This window comes from Dendrobates tinctorius, unplaced genomic scaffold (genome assembly GCF_039654945.1).
Source record: "Dendrobates tinctorius isolate UK_male_01 unplaced genomic scaffold, ASM3965494v1 ptg000097l, whole genome shotgun sequence".
NCBI classification, from domain to species: Eukaryota; Metazoa; Chordata; class Amphibia; order Anura; family Dendrobatidae; genus Dendrobates; species Dendrobates tinctorius.
In genome coordinates, this window is record NW_027361765.1 from 29,557,779 (window position 1) to 29,581,561 (window position 23,783).

General features: G+C 50.6%; 1 protein-coding gene across 3 annotated transcripts in view; it reads left to right on the top strand.

Annotated features, from left to right (window-relative positions):
- Positions 1 to 21,899: 21,899 nt before the first annotated feature.
- Positions 21,900 to 23,783, top strand: part of NEDD4 (NEDD4 E3 ubiquitin protein ligase) — a 209,801-nt gene continuing 207,917 nt past the window's right edge. For 2 of the 3 annotated variants that reach the window (XM_073587009.1, XM_073587010.1), the window contains exon 1: positions 21,936 to 22,061. In XM_073587009.1, coding sequence (XP_073443110.1) covers positions 22,020 to 22,061 — 42 coding nt within the window. In that variant the 5' untranslated portion in view covers positions 21,936 to 22,019. Of the gene's footprint in view, positions 22,062 to 23,783 lie in introns of all 3 variants that reach the window. The other variant, XM_073587011.1, reaches the window with a different exon arrangement.

Below are 23,783 nucleotides of genomic sequence, written 5' to 3' on the forward strand. Positions count from 1 at the left end.
ACGTGTGAGCTGGGTGTGTGTGTGATACGTGTGAGCTGTGTGTCTGTGTGATACGTGTGAGCTGTGTGTTTGTGTGATACGTGTGAGCTGGGTGTGTGATATGTGTGAGCTGTGTGCAATATGTGTGAGCTGTGTGTGTGATACGTGTGAGCTGTGTGTGTGTGATACGTGTGAGCTGTGTGTGTGTGATACGTGTGAGCTGTGTGTGTGTGATACGTGTGAGCTGTGTGTGATACGTGTGAGCTGTGTGTGTGATACGTGTGAGCTGGGTGTGTGTGATACGTGTGAGCTGGGTGTGTGATACGTGTGAGCTGTGTGTGATACGTGTGAGCTGTGTGTGTGATATGTGTGAGCTGTGTGTGTGATACGTGTGAGCTGGGTGTGTGTGTGATACGTGTGAGCTGGGTGTGTGTGTGATACATGTGAGCTGTGTGTCTGTGTGATACGTGTGAGCTGTGTGTTTGTGCGATATGTGTGAGCTGTGTGTGTGATACGTATGAGCTGTGTGTGTGATACGTGTGAGCTGGGTGTGTGATACGTGTGAGCTGGGTGTGTGATACGTGTGAGCTGTGTGTGTGTGCGATACGTGTGAGCTGTGTGTGTGCGATACGTGTGAGCTGTGTGTGTGAGCTGTGTGTGATATGTGTGAGCTGTGTGTGTGTGATACGTGTGAGCTGGGTGTGATACGTGTGAGCTGTGTGTGTGATACGTGTGAGCTGTGTGTGTGATACGTGTGAGCTGGGTGTGTGATACGTGTGAGCTGGGTGTGTGATACGTGTGAGCTGGGTGTGATATGTGTGAGCTGTGTGTGTGATACGTGTGAGCTGGGTGTGTGATACGTGTGAGCTGGGTGTGCGATACGTGTGAGCTGTGTGTGCGATACGCGTGAGCTGTGTGTGCGATACGTGTGAGCTGTGTGTGTGCGATACGTGTGAGCTGTGTGTGAGCTGTGTGTGATACGTGTGAGCCGGGTGTGTGATACGTGTGAGCTGTGTGTGATACGTGTGAGCTGTGTGTGCGATACGTGTGAGCTGTGTGTGATACATGTGAGCTGTGTGTGTGTGTGTGCAATACGTGTGAGCTGTGTGTGATACGTGTGAGATGGGTGTGAGATACGTGTGAGCTGGGTGTGTGATACGTGTGAGCTGTGTGTGCGATACGTGTGAGCTGTGTGTATGTGTGCGATACGTGTGAGCTGTGTGTGATACGTGTGAGCTGGGTGTGTGATACGTGTGAGCTGTGTGATACGTGTGAGCTGGGTGTGTGTGATACGTGTGAGCTGTGTGTGTCTGCGATACGTGTGAGCTGTGTGTGTGCGATACGTGTGAGCTGTGGTGTGTGAGCTGTGTGTGATACGTGTGAGGTGTGTGTGCGATACATGTGAGCCGTGTGTGTGCGATACGTGTGAGCTGTGTGTGATATGTGTGAGCTGTTTGTGTGCGTGAAAAGTGTAAGCTGTGTGTGTGATACGTGTGAGCTGTGTGTGAGCTACTTGTGTGAGCTGTGTGGTACGTGTGTGTGAGCTGAAGCAAAAGTTGGCACAACCTGCCAGTGTTCTACGATTTGGGTGAGGACATTCATTGTATGTAGGCTGGTGAATTTTTTTTGTGTCAGGGCTGCTATTTGGTCTCAGCCCGGCCCTGTGTAAGGAGCAGAGCCGCGTGTGTACGAGGTGTAAGGAGCAGAGCCGTTTGTGTACGAGGTGTACGGAGCGGAGCCGTGCGTGTGTATGGAGCGGAGCCGTGCGTGTGTACGAGGTGGACGGAGCGGAGCCGTGCATGTGTACGAGGTGCACGGAGCGGAGCCGTGCGTGTGTACGAGGTGCACGGAGCGGAGCCGTGCGTGTGTATGAGGTGCACGGAGCGGAGCCGCACGTGTACAGAGCAGAGATGTGTACGGAGCTGAGCAGCACGTGTGCAAGGTGTAAGGAGCAGAGTCGCACATGTGTGAGGTGTACGGAGCGGAACTGCGAGTGTACAAGGTGTATGGAGCAAAGCCGCATGTGTACAAGGTTTACGGAGTGGAGCCATTTGTGTACAAGGTTTACAGAGCGTGGCCACGTGTCTACAAGGTGTACGGAGCAGAGCCGCATGTGTACGAGGTTTACGGAGTGGAGCCATGTGTGTGCGAGGTGTACAGAGCGGAGCTGTGTGTGTGCGAGGCATAAAAAGCGGAACCGTGTGTTTATGATGTGTGCAGAGCCATACGTGTACAAGGTGTATGGTGGGGAGCATTCATACCTCCCAGCGGGACAGTCCCTATTTTGAGAGAGATTCTGTCCCACTGCCCCGGCTGGGAGCTTACTTTTCCCGCGGACACAGGAGTACACGGCGGACCCCCGCAGAGTACTTTAAAATTCGCATGTGACGTTCTACCGGAAGTGATGTGCTAGAAGCTGAACGGAAATTAGGTAATTTCGGGAGGAAATTGTGACGGAACCATGGAGGCACTTCAGGGAATGTTTCAGATCCATCACTGTGTCCTCCTCCAACAGCGCGGACAGCAGGATCGCCTTGGACTCGGGGTTGCCGGCCATGTAAGCGGATCATGATATGTCCTGTCCTGTCCTAGTATCTTTATAGAATCTTTCTCTCTGTGTTTCTTTATCTCTCTAATCTTTCTTTTTTTTCTCTCTCTTGGCTCTTTCTTTCTCTCTCTGTTTCTTTCCTTCTTTCTTTCTATCTTTCTTTCTTTCTCTCTCGTCTTTCTTTCTTTCTCTCTTTGTTCTTTCTTTCTTTCATTCTCTCTGTTTTTTTTCTCTCTGTTCTTTCTTTCTTTTCCTCAGTACCAGTCAGTGTGCCCACAGTACCAGTAGAATAAGATGGGTAGGAAAATAGGTGGCACTGGTCATATTGAGCCTCTCATACTTTTTACTGGTGTATAATCATATGCCCTCAGCACCACCATAAAGTGGGCCAGCCCCAGACAACAGAGTACAAACAAATCACTATTACTATCAGTCCAAGTGGACAATTATATACATAAAGTTAATGATGTCCCTGTGCCAAGCAGTGCGGAGGATCAGAATACACTGAGGAGACCAGAGCAGTGGGGTTTGGAGAGAAGAATTATATGGGGCCCATTATACTGTATAAAGTAATAAATGGTGGCCATTATGCTGTATGAAGTTATATATGGGGACCATTATACTGTATGAAGTAATATATGGTGCCCATTATACTGTATGAAGTAATATATGGTGCACATTATACTGTATGCAGTAATATATGGTGCCCATTATACTGTATGAAGTAATATATGATGCCCATTATACTGTATGCAGTAATATATGGTGCCCATTATACTGTATGAAGTAATATATGGGGCCCATTATACTGTATGGAGCATTATATGGGGCCCATTATACTGTACGAAGTAATATATAGGGCACATAATACTGTATGGAGCATTATGTGGGGATAGGGGATGACTTTCTGTTTGTTGTGGATCTGACCGCTGGGACCACCATGATCCTGGGAAACATAGCTTTGAAGAGCACCATGTAAATGGAGCTGTGGTCAGTCATATGCACTGTGGTGCCATTCACATGTGGCTCTTCAAATAACTCCTTAAAGAGAGTGATGAGGGGACAACAAAGTATAGCAAAAATTCACTGATCGGTGTGAGGAGTGTTAATAGTTTGTGGGCTGGTGGGATTTGTGTGGCAGGGCTGCATTTTTGTCCCAGTCTGGCCCTGTGCCAGGCCTACTATTGCCATTAATGACCCTTGTTCTGGATTCTTCTGTGTTGTTCTTCTATGTGCGTGTGATGCCGTTGACATCCTTGTGTTTGGACACCTTTTTTTTTCTGTCTATCTAAATCAAAATATCCACTACTATACTTAGTTTACAGGATAGATATGAGAATTTACTTTGTGTGTGTGGGGGGGCGTCATTTTGCTGGTCGCCTCAGGCAGCAGAGGGGCTAGGTTCACCCCTGCTGCTCTGGTCTCAGCAGCTGCACTGCCCAGCACACAGCGGGTACGTGATGAAATGAAGTCATCGCGCACCCGCTGTGTCATAGGCAGAAGAGAATGATCGGGGAGAGACTGTCACCTGACACTCTCTCCTCCATTATTGCTTTCAACTGTTGATGTCGATACAGTTGAATGTGGCACGTGGGGGGGGGGCTGTTGGCATTTTATGAATGAAATAAATATTTGATACGATAGAAAAGCAAAACTAACATTTGGTACAGAAACCTTTGGTTGGAATTAGAGGTTAGATGTTTCCTGTAGTTCATGACCACATTTGTGTAGCGCTGGTGTCCCTGCACGCTGCTCCCCTGGCAGGGATGCCGACTCGCTGACCTCTGTGGCCCCATCCCGCACTTCCTCCTCCTTCCTCTATGGGTGCTGCATGGGGTCCGCGCAGATCCCCAGGTACTGTGCTTAGGACGTGCATGTTCCCTCGTTCTTAAAGGGTCTGTGACCGCCACCCTAACGTGTCAAAGTGTCCCCAGTCAATGGCTGGGAGACACTTATTCTTTAAAGAGAACCTGTCACCAGGTTTGGCCGGTACATGTTAAGGCCAATGCCTTCCAGGGCTTATATACAACATTCTATAATGTTGTAGATGAGCACCCAACCGACCTGTAAGAGAAGAAAAATAACTTTTATTATACTCACCTGCAGGGTGGTCCGGTCCGAGGGGTGTCGCTCTTCTTGGCCCGGCGCCTCCCATCTTCTTACGATTGCCATCCTCCTTCTTGGTTCGTGTGGATGATGCGTCCCTGCATCATCCACACATTCTGCTCGGCATCGCTCTCCTGCGCAGGCATACTTATCTGCCCTGTTGAGGGCAAAGTACTGCAGTGCGCAGGCGCTGGGCCTCTCTGACCTTTCCCGGCGCCTGCACACTGCAGTACATTGCTCTGCCCTCAAAAGGGCAGATAAGTACGCCTGTGCAGGAGTGTGATGCTGGGGAGACTGTGTGAATGATGCAGGGACGCGTCATCCACATGAAGCAAGCAGGACGATAACGCAAGAAGAAGGGAGGCGCCAGACCAAGAAGAGCGACACCCCTCGGACAAGACTGCCCCACAGGTGAGTATAATAAAAGCTCTTTTTATTCTCTTACAGGTCTGGCTGGGGGCAGATATACAGCATTATAGAATGCTGTATATAAGCCCTGAAAGGTTGTGGCCTAACCTGGTGACAGGTTCTCTTTAAGACACCTGCATAGAGGTCCCTGTACAATGTTGTTAGTTTCTTACCAACGCAATTTCTAGTTCACAGGTCCCTGTCGGTTATTTCTTGCTGGTGTCTGTCTGTCCCTAACCTCCGATCCAGTACCTGCCTTGTCATTCTGTATGATTGTCGGACACACCTGCACCTGCCGTGCCAATCAGTTTATCAGTTGGACCCACCTGCACCTACTGTACCAGTCTGTATATCAGCCAGACCAGTCCACACCTGCCTGTCCCTATCTGTATACCAGCTGTACCCATCTGTATCTGTGGTTCCATTGTCCCTGCCATGCCTGCCTGTATCTTCTGTAATCTCCTATCGAGCCGTTCCAGTTACCTGTCCCTAGGGGGTCAATTGCCGTGCTTCGAAGTCTGTACCTGGAGTAGCAACTGGTGTCCATCGGGAGCCAAGCCTAACCCTAAAATCAGGGGCTATAGTGAAGAGTCCGGCGCTCACCTAGTCAATCCCCTCCCGACTAAGGTTTCCACACTGCAGCAGGGATTTTGGCACACTCTTCCATATCTTTCAGGATTCAGGGCTGTCGTTGGGCAACATTTAGTTTCAGCTCCCTCCAAAGATGTTCTATTGGGTTCAGGTCTGGAGAATGGCTAGGCAACTCCTTGACCTTGAAATGTTTCTTACGGAGCCACTCCATAGTTGCCCTGGCTGTGAGTTTCCGATCATTGTCATGCTGGAAGACATTTAATAATTTAAAACACTAGACAATCCTAAATCACAGGTGGTAAAGGGCCTAGACCAGTACCCAATATGAAAAAAAAGGTACTTAGGAACAACAAAGATGATACTGAAAGCCTCTGATAAAGGGGGTAATACTGTCATTTTGAATAGGGATAAGTATATTGAGATGTGTCTCTCAATTCTGTCTGATCAGTCAACCTATGAGGTACTTAGGGGGGACCCGACTAAGGACTATAGCCTTAGATTGTCCAAACTACTAAAGGATGTTCTGGAATCTAGGCTTATCTCTAAAAATGAATTTAACTTTCTGTTGCCAAAATGGCCAGTTGTTGCAACATTCTATGCACTGCCCAAAATACACAAGGGCATTAGTCCCTTGAAAGGGACACCAATAGTCTCAGGGATTGATGCCGTGTAAAAACTCCAGTGTATACCTGGACAAACTACTGAGACAATTTGTGCTGGCCCTTCCCTCCTACCTAAGGCTAGTTTCACACTAGCGTTACAGGGCACAGTGCACGGCCGCCACTAAGCTCCGGCACCGGCCGCACCCCCTCCGGTCATCTCCTCCTCTGATCGCATGACGCTGCATGCGATCAGCGTACCCTATATTTAGCGTTGGGTACGCTGGTCGTGCGCTGACACACTTTTGCCGGCGCTTGTGCCCTTTTGGCGCTGCGCCGAGCGCACAAAAACGCACTGTGTTGCATTTTTGTGCGCTCGGCGCAGCGCCAAAAGGGCGCAAGCACTGGCAAAAGTGTACCAGCACACGACCAGCATACCCAACGCTAAATATAGGACACGCTGATTGCATGCAGCGTCATGCGATCAGAGGAGATGACCAGAGGGGGTGCGGCCAGGGGTGGAGCTTAGCAGCGGCCCTGCGCTGCTCCTCCGAACGCTAGTCTGAAAGTAACCTTAGGGATATAATACTTCTTAACAAACTTGAAGGGGTATCAGTTAACTCAGGTACTATATTGGCATCTATTGATGTCAAAGCTTTATACAACAGTATTAAACATACTGAAGCATGGGCAGCACGGTGGCTCAGTGGATAGCATTGCAGCACTGGAGTCCTTGGTTCGTATCCCACCAAGGACATCTGCAAGGAGTTTGTATGTTCTCCCCGTGTTTGAGTGGGTTTCCTCTGGGTACTTTGGTTTCCCCCCACTTTCCAAAGACATACTGATAGGGATTTTAGATTGTGAGCCCCATCAGGGACAGTGATGATAATGTGTGCAAACTGTAAAGCGCTGTGTAATATGTTAGTGCTATATAAAAATTATTATTACTGAAAGCCTCAAATCGGTAAAATATTTAAATATTTCCTGAAGGGTAGTGATTTAGGATTGTCTAGTGTTTTTAATTATTGAATTAAAAGGTATTTTTTAGGGGTTCAATTTATTGTGCTTTCTTGGTTTGTTTTTTGATCCCAACAATATTTCTACAGAGGTTTTCATGCTGTAAGACCCAACTTTAATGCTCTTACTGAGGGAAGGAGTTTGTTGACCAAAATCTCACAATACATGACCCCATCCAACCTCCATTCAATATGGTGCAGTTGTCCTGTCCCCTTTGTAGAAAAGTACTCCCAAAGTTTAATGTTTCACCCACCATGCTTTATGGTTGGGACTGTGTTCTTGGGGTTGTACTCATCTTTCTTCTTCCTCCAAATATGGCGAGTGGGGTTGATACCAAAAACCTATATTTTGGTCTCATCTGACCACATGACCTTCTCTCATGCCTTCTCTGGATCATCCAGATGCTCATTGGTGAACTTCAAACGGGCCTGGACATGTGCTGGCGTGAGTAGGGAAGCTTTGCGTGCCCTGCAGTATTTTAATCCATGACGGCATATGTCAGTGACATATACAATTAGTACAGTGTGTGTGCAAATATTTTTCTGAAAAAAATGGTGTGGGCTCCCACTTAGTTTTCATAACCAGCAGAGGGAAAGCCGATGGCTGGGGGCTGATGTTTATAACCTGGGAAGGGGGTAATACCCAGGGAGCTTCCCAGGCTATTATCAGCTCACAACTGTATACTTAGCCTTTACTGGCTATTAAAATGGGGGACTCTAAAAAATGACGTAGGGTCCCCTTATAATTAATAACCAGCAAAGGTTATGCAGACAGCTGCGGGCTGTTATCAATAGCCTAGGAAGGGGCCATGAATACTGCCCCCAAGCTAAAAACTTCAGCTCTCAGCCACCCCAGAACAGGTGCATCTCAAAGATTCACTCCTCCCACTTGCCCTGTAGCGGTGGCAAGTGGGGTGATAGTTGGGGAGTTGATTTCACCTTTGTATTGTCAGGTGACATCAAGCCCCAAGGTTAGTAATGGAGAGGCGTCAATAAGACGCCCTGCTTACTAATCCCATAGTCACAATGTATGAATACACACACACACACAGAAAAAAGTCCTTTAATTGAAAGAATGACACAACTCCTTTAATAATCTTAATTAAACCGTACTTATGACCTCACCCATTTCCCCGAAGCCCTCGTCATTTAAAAAAGAGGTGAAAAAAACAAACAACAATATTCCTCACCTTTCCACAGAGATGCTGCTAATCCATTTTTCCCACGACGGGTCTAGCTCTGCTGCATCTAGATGGCAGGACATGGTTGCATGATGCAACCTTGCAGCCTGTCATCCAGTAGACACTGAGCACCGTGTGCTCAGTGTCTGCCTGTGAACTGCTATTCCCTGTCTAAGGGCTCCGTGAGCGCGAGAAAGTTTTCCTGCTCACGGTACCGTCTAAGGGTACGTGCACACGCTGCGGATTCCGCTGCGTTTCCGCAGCGGTTTTGGCCGCTGCGGACCCGCAGCAGCTTTAGCTGCGGTGTACAGTACCATTCTAATGAATGGGAAAGAAAAACCGCTGTGCCGACGCTGCGGAAAAATCCGCGCGGATTTGCTGCGGTTTTGAATCCGCAGAAAGAATTGCATGTCAATTCTTTCTGCGGAAACCGCTGCGGGTTCCTATCTCCACCATTGTGGAGATAGTGAATCCGCAGGACCAAACCGCAGGCAAAACCGCAGATAATCCGCAGGTCTTTGGACCTGCGGATTATCTGCGGTTTTTGCAAAATCCGTGCGGATTAATCCGCAGCGGAATCCGCAGCGTGTGCACGTACCCTAAAAGGTCCTGCGAGTTCACGGCCAATGACCTCATTTCACCTTTCTGGCATCAGCGCGAGCGCCATGGAAAAATTTCCCACGTGACCTTAGGAGGAAATTTGCATAATAAATGAACGGGTCCATTTTCTCCTTTTACCCCATGTAAAAAGTTGGGGCTAAGGCAACATTTTAGTGAAAAAATGAACTTTTTTCGACCAACCATTTTTATAAAATGCTGTATAGAAATACTCACTACCCCACCAGATGAAGTACTTGAGGGGTTTAGTTTCCAAAACAGGACCACTTGTTGGGAAAGTCTGCTGTTTTGGCCCTTCTATTGAACTGCGACATGGCATCTGTAGTTTATTTGAGCCAAAATTTAGGTAAAAAAAAAAAGTGCTCATTTCCTTCTGATCCCTACTACTGTGCACCCAAATAGTAGTTTCTGACCACATATGGGGTATTGGTGTACTCAGGAGAAATTGCACAAGACTGGGAGTCCTTTTTTTCCTGTTATCCTTGTGAAAATGAAAAATTTGGGTAAGGCATCGTTCCCACGATGAGTTTTTGACTCTGCAGAATTTTTGCACCTATTATTTAAATTAGGCTACATGTGGTTTTTCATTGCGTTTTTCTGTGCATTTTTTAACATGTTTTTGACAATGCATTATTTGTCTCTGTTAGGTTTGTCATACATTGAATAAAGCCAATTTGCTTTTTTATACTTGTTTTCTGCTTGGAGACAACTCTATTGATATGGTCGGGTGCGGATTACATGCGGTTTTTATTTGCGGATTTTCTGCTTATAATGCAAGCATATGGGCAAATTCCGCACAGAAAACTCAGCGTACCCGCAAGACAAACTGGCATTCTGCGGATTTCAAACCTGCGCCGCAGGGAGTTTTTGCTGTGTTATAAAAAAGCAGAGTGGGCATGAGAGTTCTATAAATCCCATCCATTTTGCTAGAGTAAGACGCTGCGTGAAAATACGCGGTCAAAAATTCACCAAAATTGTGCTCTAAAAGTCAATGCTTCTTCCAAGGCCTGGCACATGCCCAAATAGTTTCCGACCACTCACGGGGTATTGGTGAATTGAGTTCAGATCTCTACTTAATGATTATCCCACGTCAGATGACCTAATCACGCTCCTGACATCAAAGTGACCCAGAAGAGCCGGCGTTCAGGGCTTCAGCTGTACTTGTGCCTGACAGACACGAGTACTATTGAAATCTGAGAACTGGTGTGTTACATATTCTCCGAGTTGGGTGTGTTGCTTGTGTGCGTTGCCTGGATGAATCTCGCTGTGGACAGTGTCAGATGCCGGTATTCACACTACAGGTCCATACTCTAACTTTAAAATGATAAATAATATATTTCATTGTCAGTATGAGACACTAACCACAGACAACGAAGCGTGTCTCCAAAACGCTGAAGAGGTGTCAGTCTTTCGATTGTAGGTATTCTCTGTATGCTCCACTACTGATTTTGGCATACAAACACTGATGAACAATACTGACCAAATACTGAAGTCTGAATGAGGCCTAATAGGAGGCGCTCCCTCCCTACACACTGAGGTCATGTGTGATCGCTGGGTATAGTCAGGAGCTGGGGGGGGTCATAAGAGACCCAGGCAGGAGCCCAGCTAGAAGATGAAAATAATTCGGTATTAAATCACCCCCAAAGGTCTTTATGGCCTTATAGGGGAGCACAATGTGTAAAATAAATGAATAAAAATAAAATAGGTAAAAAAATAAGTGAATTAAAAAAATAAATGGCTGATGAGACACCGGCATAAATATGACTCCCCCTCTCCCCCCAAAAAAGATCAAATAAAATTACTTTATCTGAATGAGAATTTTTGTTTTTACAGACCTATAAACCACATGTACGAATCTAGGAAGCTGTGGTCAGGAGCCGGTGGGTGATGGATATGGCTCAGGAGCGGGTGGGTGATGGATATGGCTCAGGAGCAGGTGATGGTTACGGCTCAGGAGCTGGTGATGGTTACGGCTCAGGAGTGGGTGGGTGATGGATATGGCTCAGGAGCAGGTGATGTTACGGCTCAGGAGCTGGTGATGGTTACGGCTCAGGAGCTGGTGATGGTTACGGCTCAGGAGCGGCTGATGGTTACGGCTCAGGAGTGGATGGGTGATGGTAACGGCTCAGGAGTGGATGGGTGATGGTAACGGCTCAGGAGCGGCTGATGTTATGGCTCAGAAGTGGGTGGCTGATGGTTACGGCTCAGGAGCGGGTGATGGTTATGGCTCAGGAGCTGGTGATGGTTACGGCTCAGGAGCGGGTGGGTGATGGTTACGGCTCAGGAACAGGTGATGGTTATGGCTGAGGAGCGAGTGGTGGTTACGGCTCAGGAGCGGCTGATGATTACGACTCAGGAGCGGCTGATGGTTAAGGCTCAGGAGCGGCTGATGGTTAAGGCTCAGGAGCAGCTGATGGTTAAGGCTCAAGAGCGGCTGATGGTTACTGCTCAGGAGCGTGATGGTTACGGCTCAGGAGCTGGTAATGGTTACGGCACAGGAGCGGGTGGGTGATGGTTATGGCTCAGGAGCAGGTGATGGTTATGGCTGAGGAGCGGGTGATAGTTATGGCTCAGGAGCAGCTGATGGTTACGACTCAAGAGCGGCTGATGGTTACGGCTCAGGAGCAGGTGATTGTTATGGCTCAGGAGTGGGTGGCTGATGGTTATGGCTCAGGAGCGGCTGATGTTATGGCTCAGGAGTGGGTGGCTGATAGTTATCGCTCAGGAGCGGGTGGCTGATGGTTACGGCTCATGAGCGGGTGGCTGATGGTTATGGCTCATGAGCGGGTGATGGTTATGGCTCAGGAGTGGGTGATGGCTACGGTTCAGGAGCGGCTGATGGTTACGACTCAGGAGTGGCTGATGGTTAAGACTCAGGAGCTGGTGATGGTTATGGCTCAGGTGCTGATGATGGTTACGGTTCAGGAGCGGGTGGCTGATGGTTATGGCTCTGGAGTGGGTGGCTGATGGTTATGGCTCAGGAGCGGGTGATGGGTACTGCTCAGGAGCGGGTGGCTGATGGTTACGGCTCAGGCGTGGCTGATGGTTACGGCTCAGGAGCGGGTGGCTGATGGTTACGGCTCAGGAGCTGGTGATGGTTACGGCTCAGGAGCGGGTGGCTGATGGTTACGGCTCAGGAGCTGGTGATGGTTACAGCTCAGGAGCTGGTGGCGGTTATGGCTCAAGAGCTGGTGATGGTTACAGCTCAGGAGCGGGTGGCTGATGGTTACGGCTCAGGAGCTGGTGATGGTTACGGCTCAGGAGCAGGTGGCTGATGGTTACGGCTCAGAAGCTGGCGATGGTTACGGCTCAGAAGCGGGTGGCTGGTTACGGCTCAGGAGCTGGCGATGGTTACGGCTCAGGAGCGGGTGGCTGATGGTTACGGCTCAGGAGCTGGCGATGGTTACGGCTCAGGAGCGGGTGGCTGATGGTTACGTCTCAGGAGCGGGTGGCTGATGGTTACGGCTCAGGAGCGGGTGGCTGATGGTTACGGCTCAGGAGCTTGCGATGGTTACGGCTCAGGAGCTGGTGATGGTTACTAGAGTTGAGCGACTTTTGGTTTTTTAGGGTCGAGTTTCGTTTCGTGAAACCCGACTTTTCCAAAAGTCGGGTCGAGCAAGATCGTCCGATTATAGGGAAAAGTCGGGGTCGTCCCGAAACACGAAACCCAATGTAAGTCAATGGGGAATAAAAGTCGGCAGTGAGAGGAGGACAGGAAACACACCTACAGTGCCCATTTGAATGCCAAAAGCATCAATTCTTCTTACTTAAGCTTGTCAACCTTAATTAACTTCATAATACAAGTTACGCACTGAAAAATGGGGGTTATTTGGCTAAAGTTGTGGGGGGGGAGGGCTGGCTCCAGGTTTTCATGTGCCCTGGGCGAAAGAGCGCCCCTTTAACACATACCACAACTCATCATGCTCCGATACGGCAGAGAAATAGCGGTATAGTACAATGAAAAATACTTCACTTTTTACATCTCATGACAAGGCCCATCTATTTCTCCATACAGAATCATTGGTCCCATATAATGTTTGAAACAGTATATGATGAGCTCCACATAATGCTACAGTATATGTTGGTCCCCATGGATGAAGCTCCACTGTCTTATGGGCCCAAATAATGCTCCAAACATAATGGGCCCCATTTCTAATGCTCTAGTGTATAATGGGCCCTGTAAATGCTGCTCCAGTGTCTGATGTCCACCTTTGGAATGTTCCAGTGTATGGTGGGCCCCATCTATCATTCTCCAGAGTATAGTGCTCCCCAAAAATTGCTGTCCCAACATTGAAAACAATCAAATAAGTCTCCTCGCTAGGGAATCCCTGTACTAGTCTGGACTCCTCGTCGTCCCCATCTTCCATCTCACTGCACAGTATTTCAATCTTGCAAGTGCTGTGATCCTAAGCAAGCAGGGGGGGCCCACTCGTTGGCGACGGCACTGGCACAGGGCCCCTGATAGTACGGTGGTGTGTCTGATGGCGGGTGGGCCGAACCTGCACTTTCATCTGCAGCTTCCTCTTTGTCACCGTGTAAGATGGAACTGTATATGGGAAGGGTAACCTGAGTTTCATCAGGGTCAGATTCAGGCCGTGTAGCGTGCGAGGGGAATGTAGTGGTCTGGGTCAATGTACCAGCAGATTCATTGAGCAGTGGCTGGGCATCAGTGCACTTGTGTCGCCCCCAGGAGTACGGTCGCCACAGTGGCATTACCTTCCTCCTAGGGAGTGTGATGTCATGCTTGGGAGCAACGAAGGATCTCTCTAGCAGGTTAACTGATTGGGCGGCGTTATTCCCACGAGTCATGACCCTCCAAATAGCGTTCATGAAGGCAAAGTGTTTGTTTTACGTGGACAGAATGGTTGCAAAGCTGAACCTTAAAGGAATGTCCAGAAGGGCACCACCAGGAGTGGAGCCTACGGTTAAATTCGACTCCACCTGGGAAACCTCAACCATGCCAGCTACAGAACAGATGCAAACATTGCAAGCTTAATTCCATTAACGAACGAGACTCCGTCATGCCCCGCGGTCCGAGTCCGGCTTACTAGAGGGACACGTGAGGCTCTGGCACATGAGATTGGCCAATAACTGGTGTGTCATGCCCTTACATGTCCGTGGCTGCATGTGCGCTACACTGAAAAGGCCAGCGTTTGTCGCTTACAGGTGCAGATAACCCGCTGAACAACGTTAGTGATGGGGATCACTGATTACAATTATTACCCGCGAACGATGATTTCCCATTAAGTGCAGGTCAACCGCAGTTCCGGAATTAGGCCTAACCGTCATTCCTGAAAAAATTAAAAACTTACGTGTGCAAACCACAGGTGCTGTAGCTTGCTTAACAGCTCGCCAGCCGTTCTCACGCCCAGTATGGATTACACGTGATTGCACAAAGGTGAGAAAGGGTACCGTATCCCCAGATAACATGTATGGATAGCGTACACATTCAAAATATATGTCTATACATCAGGAGGCAGGCTCAGACGGTGTTAGGCCCAGTATGGATTGCACGTGATTGCACAAAGGTTAGAAAGGGTACCGTATCCCCGGATAACATGTATGGATAGCATAGTGTACACATTCAAAAGATATGTCTATACATCAGGAGGCAGGCTCAGACGGTGTTAGGCCCAGTATGGATTGCACGTGATTGCACAAAGGTTAGAAAGGGTACCGTATCCCCAGATAACATGTATGGATAGCGTACACATTCAAAATATGTCTATACATCAGGAGGCAGGCTCAGACGGTGTCAGGCACAGTATGGATTGCACGTGATTGCACAAAGGTTAGAAAGGGTACCGTATCCCCGGATAACATGTATGGATAGCATAGTGTACACATTCAAAATATATGTCTATACATCAGGAGGCAGGCTCAGACGGTGTTAGGCCCAGTATGGATTGCACGTGATTGCACAAAGGTTAGAAAGGGTACCGTATCCCCAGATAGCATGTATGGATAGCGTACACATTCAAAATATATGTCTATACATCAGGAGGCAGGCTCAGACGGTGTCAGGCACAGTATGGATTGCACGTGATTGCACAAAGGTTAGAAAGGGTACCGTATCCCCGGATAACATGTATGGATAGCATAGTGTACACATTCAAAATATATGTCTATACATCAGGAGGCAGGCTCAGACGGTGTTAGGCCCAGTATGGATTGCACGTGATTGCACAAAGGTTAGAAAGGGTACCGTATCCCCAGATAACATGTATGGATAGCGTACACATTCAAAATATATGTCTATACATCAGGAGGCAGGCTCAGACGGTGTTAGGCCCAGTATGGATTGCACGTGATTGCACAAAGGTTAGAAAGGGTACCGTATCCCCGGACAACATGTATGGATAGCATAGTGTACACATTCAAAATATATGTCTATACATCAGGAGGCAGGCTCAGACGGTGTTAGGCCCAGTATGGATTGCATGTGATTGCACAAAGGTTAGAAAGGGTACCGTATCCCCAGATAACATGTATGGATAGCGTACACATTCAAAATATATGTCTATACATCAGGAGGCAGGCTCAGACGGTGTTAGGCCCAGTATGGATTGCACGTGATTGCACAAAGGTTAGAAAGGGTACCGTATCCCCGGATAACATGTATGGATAGCATAGTGTACACATTGAAAATATATGTCTATACATCAGGAGGCAGGCTCAGACGGTGTTAGGCCCAGTATGGATTGCACGTGATTGCACAAAGGTTAGAAAGGGTACCGTATCCCCAGATAACATGTATGGATAGCATAGTGTACACATTCAAAATATATGTCTATACATCAGGAGGCAGGCTCAGGCGGTGTTAGGCCCAGTATGGATTGCACGTGATTGCACAAAGGTTAGAAAGGGTACCGTATCCCCAGATAACATGTATGGATAGCATAGTGTACACATTCAAAATATATGTCTATACATCAGGAGGCAGGCTCAGGCGGTGTTAGGCCCAGTATGGATTGCACGTGATTGCACAAAGGTTAGAAAGGGTACCGTATCCCCAGATAACATGTATGGATAGCGTACACATTCAAAATATATGTCTATACATCAGGAGGCAGGCTCAGACGGTGTCAGGCACAGTATGGATTTGACGGCCCAGATTACACAGCGGAGGAGCAGGGAGAGGTAAAGATTGCAAATGCTGGGGCCCTGCCCAAGCAAGGGGGGCCCACTCGTGGGCGTCGGTACTGGCACTGGGCCCCTCATAGTACAGCGGTGTGTCTGACGGCGGGTGTGCACCACCACCGTCAGAGACACTTGATTGCACTATGAGGGACCCTGTGCCAGTGCCCGCGCCCAAGAGTCGGCCTACCCACCTGTCCAGGGCAACGGCACTCGCACGGTGTCGTGCGCTAGGTGGTGACCCCGGCCATGGGGGGGGGAGGCAGCACAGTTAGGGAGTTTTAGAAAGTGGCATATGTTGATGTTGGACATTCAGCTGATGCAAAAGGCGAAATAGGTGAAGTCCCTGGAAGAGGTGGACCAAAGCAAGCCATTTTTCTGTCACCCTATGTGTCATCAGGGGAAGGTGGGACAAAATCCTTGGAAACCCATGCATGGTTCATTTTAATGAAGGTTAGATCATCCACATTTTGGGTTGACAGACGGGTCCTTTTTTCTGTCAGGATTGATCCAGCTGCACTGAACTCTTTCCGATAGCACACTTGCAGCTGGGCAAGCGAGCTCCTGTAAGGCATATTGGGCCAATTCAGGCCAGGTGTCCAGTTTAGCGGCCCAATAGTCAAAGGGGAATGACCTGTGTGGGAGAACATCGATATGGGAGGAAAAGTAGTTTGTAACCATAGTTGACAACTGCTGTCTCCTGTCACTTTCCATCGATGCAGTATTACCAGTTGTGTGAGCGGTATTTGAAAAATCAGTCCACAACATTGTCATGAAACCCCTGTCTCCAACGCCACTTCTGCTGTGTGCTCCACGAACACCTCTGCCAAGCTGCCCCCGGCCCGTACGGCTCGTGTGAGAACCATCACCGCTGCTGTGTGCTGGGAATGCCTCAAGCAACCGATTTACCAGAGTTGCTTGTTTATTAGCCAATATTAGGTCAAGGTTCTCCTGTGGCATGATGTTTTGTAATTTGCCTTTATAGCGTGGATCCAGGATGCTGGCCAACCAGTAGTCGTCATCGTTCATCATTTTGGCAATGCGGGGGTCCCTTTTTAGGATCTGCAAGGCATAATCTGACATGTGGGCCAATGTTCCCGGTGTCAATGATGCACTGCGAGTGCTGGTTGGAGGAGCACTTTCTGGCAAATCCACATCCCTCCAGTCACGCACAAACCCTGTACCAGACCTTGCCACGCCAACATTTTCACTTGCCCCACGAGATGCATCCTCCTCCCCTAAGTAATCATCCCCATCATCATCCTCCTCCTCCTCTTCTTCCTCCACCTCGTCCAGGAGAGGTCCCTGAGCAGACAATGGCTGAATGTCATCAAGGATTCCCTCCTCCTCTTCCTCCTCATCAACATTGGCTGCAGACGCCTGCTCCTTAAGGTGCGTCAAAGTTTGCATGAGCAGACGCATAAGTGGGATGCTCATGCTTAGGATGGCGTCGTCTGCGCTTACCAGCCGTGTGCATTCCTCAAAACACTGAAGGACTTTACAGAGGTCTTTCAGCTTCGACCACTGCACACCTGTCAACTCCATGTCTGCTCTCAAAGTGCCTGGCCGTGTATCCTCCCACAAATGCATTATGGCCTGCCTCTGCTCGCACAGCCGCTCCACCATGTGCAGGGTGGAGTTCCACCTTGTTGCAATGTCGATAATGAGGCAGTGGTTGGGAAGGTGGAGCAATCGCTGCAGCTTCTGCATACGAACGGAGTGTACAGGCGACCGGCGGATGTGCGCGCACAGTCTTCGCACCTTCTGGAGCAGGGCTGTTAACTCAGGATCATTTTTGAGGAAGCACTGCACCACCAGGTTCAAGGTGTGAGCCAAGCAAGGTATGTGGCTGAGTTTTGAAAGGGCTATGGCTGCCACAAAATTACGGCCGTTATCACTAACTACCTTGCCTGCCTCAAGATGTACACTGCCCAGCCATGACTCAGTTTGTCGCTTCAAGTACTCGGCCAGTACCTCGGCGGTGTGTCTGTTGCCCAAACACATCATCTGCAACACAGCCTGCTGACGCTTTCCACTAGCTGCTCGATAGGGGGACACATCGTGTGCAACAGTGGCAGCTGCAGATGGAGTGCTCGTACGACTGCGCTCTGTGGACGAGCTTTCGCTTCTGGAGGAGGAAGAGGAGGGTCGAACGCCTACAGCCAACTGTTTCCTATACCGTGGGCTAGGCAGCACTGTCCCACCACCGCTGTCCCCTGTGGACCCTGCATCCACCACATTAACCCAGTGCGCAGTGATGGACACGTAACGGCCCTGGCCATGCCGACTGGACCATGCATCAGTTGTGAGGTGCACCTTTCCGCTCACTGACTGCTTGAGTGCATGGACAATGCGGTCTTTCACATGATGGTGGAGGGCTGGGATGGCTTTGCGAGAGAAGTGGCGACTGGGTAGTTCATAGCGTGGTACTGCATAGGCCATGAGTTCGAAAGGGCATCATCTCAAACGAGATTAGTTTGGCAATGTGGGCGTTCAAACCCAGTGTACGCGGATGAGAGACTGAGTACTTTCTTGACCTACTCATAGTGTCTGGGAGGGTGAGCTGGACTTGAGAGCTGCATATGGTGGAAGTAGCGGTGGACAGGGTGGACTGAGAGAGGGTTGATGATGGTGATGGAGTTGTTGTTCTTTCTGATGGCCTAGAATCAGTCTTTCGTTGATATAACAGTGGGATTCCCTGACTGCTGTGGCATTGCAACGACACCTCAACATTTGCTGCTGTGCTAACCGGTGGGCTTACAGTGGGGGAAACAATGTAGCGTTGCTGACTACCTTCGTTGTGATCAGTTGCACATGTGGCACTTGAGGTTTGGTGTTGTGTCCACGCTTGCAAGTGCATGCTGGTTAAATGTCTAAGCATGCAACTGGTATTCAAATTTTTCAGATTTTTCTCTCGGCTAAAGGTCTTTGCGCACTTCTTACAGATAACCTTGGCCTGATCATGAGGATTTTGTTCAAAAAAGTGCCACACTGCACTCTTCCTACTTTGGCAGACATTTTGCGGCCTAGCACGCTGTGATCTTTTGACCCTCTGGACAAGCTGTCCAGCAACTCTTTTGATTTTTGGAACCTGTCTTTGGAGTGCTCCGGGCCTGCCAGATAACAGCTGTTGCGATGTCGATGTCTGCTGTGGATGCTCCTCATCTGAGCTATTGGAAGCAGCACCCTCTTCCCCCAATGGATGCCAATCTGGGTCAACAACTGGGTCATCCATCACCTCCTCTTCTATGTCATGTGCACCTTCCTCTGTGTAACCGTGTATGGTGGTATAGTGTGCGGGAAGGGGCACCTGAGTCTCATCAGGGTCAGAATCTGGCTCTGTACACTGCGAGGACAATGTAGTGCTCTGAGTGAATGTACCAGCAGAATCATCCATCAGCGGCTGTGCATCAGTGCACTCCATGTCAGATTCATCTTGGCCTGGGTAATTCACCATTTCACTTGATAATCCAGGCATGGTATGTGAAAACAGCTCCATGGAGTAATCAGTAGTATGGCCTGCGTCATCCTTCAATCTTGGTTGGGGTGAAGGACACAAGTAAAGGTATGGTTCATGAACATGAGCCTCCAATGACGACTCAGTGCTTTTACTTTTTACAACTGAAGAAGAGGAGGCGATAGAGCTGGAGGCTGAGTCAGCAATGTAAGACAAAACTTTTTCCTGATGCTCTGGCTTTAAAAGCGGTTTGCCAACTCCTAGAAAACTAAGCGTTTGAGGCCTTATGTAGCCAGACGATGACGCAGGCTCAACACCTCCTGCATTCGGTCCTATTTTGCTCTTGCCACTACCATCAGATCCACCACCAACACCATCATTACCAGCTGCCAACCCCCGCCCAATTCCACGGCCTCTTCCACCAGCCTTCCTCATTTTTGGTAGAAATGTAGACAAAATCCAACAAACTATATAGTAATGTAAAACAAGGTACAAGGTGTCTATAGGACAGGGGAGATTTTGAATTTCTGCAGACACTTGTGGACACTGGACACTTATGGATTGTGTGAGGCCCACTGAGTATCTGAGCGCTCTGTCACAGGCTCGATGGCAGAGCTGTGACCAAAGTGACTAGAGGATAAGGGAGATTTTGAATTTCTGCACACACTTGTGGACACTGGACACTTATGGATTGTGTGAGGCCCACTGAGTATCTGAGCGCTCTGTCACAGGCTCGATGGCAGAGCTGTGACCAAAGTGACTAGAGGATAAGGGAGATTTTGAATTTCTGCACACACTTGTGGACACTGGACACTTATGGATTGTGTGAGGCCCACTGAGTATCTGAGCGCTCTGTCACAGGCAGAAATTAGCTAGTGTATCACAAACTACAAGGTGTATGTAGAATTGGAATCTCCCTAGAGTGCAGGTCTGTAAGAACGGAACATGTCCTCGACTTATTCTCACAGAGTGACACACTGATAGCTTCACTGTGGCTGTGATAACAGCCGTTACACGGTACTGTGTGAGGAGCGTACACCGCTGTATGGTGTGAAAAAATGCACGCTCAGTACCTCAGCAGGACAAAAAAAAAAATTGTGATTGCTTTTAAAAAAGCAGTTTGCGGAGCAGTGGGTAAACAGCAATGCAGGAATGTCAGGAAGCCTTAGAAGGCAACCCAACAACCACCACCACTGATACACCACTATATAGCCTTCCCTTGCACTGCACAGTGACTGGTGTGTTGTACAGGCAAAATCGCTAGCAGCAGAAGCAGTTTTTTTTTCTTCTCCGCAGGACAAAAAAAAAAATTGGGATTGCTTTTAAAAAAGCAGTTTGCGGAGCAGTGGGTAAACAGCAATGCAAGAATGTCAGGAAGCCTTAGAAGGCAGCTCAACAACCAACACCACTGATACACCACTATATAGCCTCCCCTTGCACTGCACAGTGACTGGTGTGTTGTACAGGCAAAATCGCTAGCAGCAGAAGCAGTTTTTGGTGTCTTCTTCCCTGCCTAACGCTCTCCCTACAAAATCATCATCAGCAGCAGCTCTCCCTATTCTGAGATCAGCATGAGTAACATGGCGGTCGGCGTGCACGCCCTTTTTATACCCCCTGTGACGCCCCCCAAAGCAAGCCAATCACTTGCATGCCCTTCTGAAAGATGGTGGTGACCCGTGCCTATGTCATCACGTTGCCCACAGTGTCCGTGGATCCTGATTGGCTGAAAAAGAGCGCAAAACAAACTTTTGAAACGCGACTTTGGCGCGTAAGTCGCCGACCTCGTGGCCGACCTCATCCTAGGGTCGGGTTTCGTTTCATGAAACCCGACTTTGCCAAAAGTCGGAGACTTTTGAATTTTTTCGACCCGTTTCGCTCAACTCTAATGGTTACAGCTCAGGAGCGGGTGGCTGATGGTTACGGCTCAGGAGCGGGTGGCTGATGGTTACGTCTCAGGAGCTGGTGCTGATGCGGAAACCATCAGGGTTAACTCCTGGGCTACCGGGCGAGCATGCCGAACTCCACTAACTAGGTAGGGCTTTTCGCTTATCCAGCAGACTCCACTCCGTGGGGTAGGAGGTCCACGCGTGTCCGTCCGACCACGCATACATCCACACTGCTCCCAGCTGTGGTGACTGGCAGGCAGAGCGGTATTCGCGATAAGTCACAGTGCCATATGACAGGCAATCACGATAAACAGAACCCTATGATATCACGACAGATCGGGTGACACTGGCAGGTACGCAAATGATCACGTGACGCCGGGAGCGCGCATGACGCCGAGCTGCTGGCCAGCGGGGGCGCGCTCAGTGGGTGAGTTCAGGAGCGGAAACTCTGGAGTGACAGAAGCATCACCCGGACGGCTCGGGGGCGAGTAGCATGGCCTCCTACATGGAGGTGCTGGGACTCCCGGCGGACGAGGTGAGGCCGAGGGCACTGGACTGGGTCGGAGTCAGGCGGCCTAAGCTTATGTTCCGGGATGCTGGGCGCCGCTGGCCGGAGCAGGGCTTTGAGGGGGCGCTAACTGCGCAGGGGTCCTGTGCTGCTTTGGCGGTCATGGGGCCTCACAGCGGAACAGGCAGGAGGGAAATCCCAAGTTTTCTGAAACACTTTAGTGTTGGGTATAAAGTAGTGATGCCTCATGGTGGTTTCATCAGGCTGTGTGCATCCCTGCTGGAATTGTTGGGATGGGTAGGTGAGGGTGCCCCGGCGGGTCCTCTTGCTGGCGAGGGCGGGTCCCCTGGTGGGAGTGGAAGCGGGTGCCCTGGTGGGTCCTCTTGCTGGCAGGTGTGGGTGCCTCGGTGGGTCCTCTTGCTGGCAGGTGTGGGTGCCTCGGTGGGTCCTCTTGCTGGCAGGTGTGGGTGCCTCGGTGGGTCCTCTTGCTGGCGGGCTGGGTGTGGGTGCCCGGCGGGTCCTCTTGCTGGCGGGCTGGGTGTGGGTGCCCGGCGGGTCCTCTTGCTGGCGGGCTGGGTGTGGGTGCCCGGCGGGTCCTCTTGCTGGCGGGCTGGGTGTGGGTGCCCGGCGGGTCCTCTTGCTGGCGGGCTGGGTGTGGGTGCCCGGCAGGTCCTCTTGCTGGCGGGCTGGGTGTGGGTGCCCGGCAGGTCCTCGTGGGGGTGGGTGGCCCAGCAGATTCTACTGGCCCGGCAGGCGGCAGGTCCTCTTGCTGGCGGGTCTGGGTGGTCCGGCAGGTCCTCTTGCTGGCGGGTCTGGGTGGTCCGGCAGGTCCTCTTGCTGGCGGGTCTGGGTGGTCCGGCAGGTCCTCTTGCTGGCGGGTCTGGGTGGTCCGGCAGGTCCTCTTGCTGGCGGGTCTGGGTGCCTTGGCGGGAGCTCTTGCTGGCGGGGGTGGGTGTGGGTGCCCTGGTGGGTCCTTTTGCTGGAGGGAGTGGAAGCGGGTGCCCTGGTGGGTCCTCTTGCTGGTGGGTGTGGGTGCCTCGGTGGGTCCTCTTGCTGGCGGGTGTGGGTGCCTCGGTGGGTCCTCTTGCTGGCGGGTGTGGGTGCCTCGGCGGGTCCTCTTGCTGGCGGGTGTGGGTGCCTCGGCGGGTCCTCTTGCTGGCGGGTGTGGGTGCCTCGGCGGGTCCTCTTGCTGGCGGGCTGGGTGTGGGTGCCTCGGCGGGTCCTCTTGCTGGCGGGCTGGGTGTGGGTGCCTCGGTGGGTCCTCTTGCTGGCGGGCTGGGTGTGGGTGCCCGGCGGGTCCTCTTGCTGGCGGGCTGGGTGTGGGTGCCCGGCGGGTCCTCTTGCTGGCGGGCTGGGTGTGGGTGCCCGGCGGGTCCTCTTGCTGGCGGGCTGGGTGTGGGTGCCCGGCGGGTCCTCTTGCTGGCGGGCTGGGTGTGGGTGCCCGGCGGGTCCTCTTGCTGGCGGGCTGGGTGTGGGTGCCCGGCGGGTCCTCTTGCTGGCGGGCTGGGTGTGGGTGCCCGGCGGGTCCTCTTGCTGGCGGGCTGGGTGTGGGTGCCCGGCAGGTCCTCTTGCTGGCGGGCTGGGTGTGGGTGCCCGGCAGGTCCTCGTGGGGGTGGGTGGCCCAGCAGATTCTACTGGCCCGGCAGGCGGCAGGTCCTCTTGCTGGCGGGTCTGGGTGGTCCGGCAGGTCCTCTTGCTGGCGGGTCTGGGTGGTCCGGCAGGTCCTCTTGCTGGCGGGTCTGGGTGGTC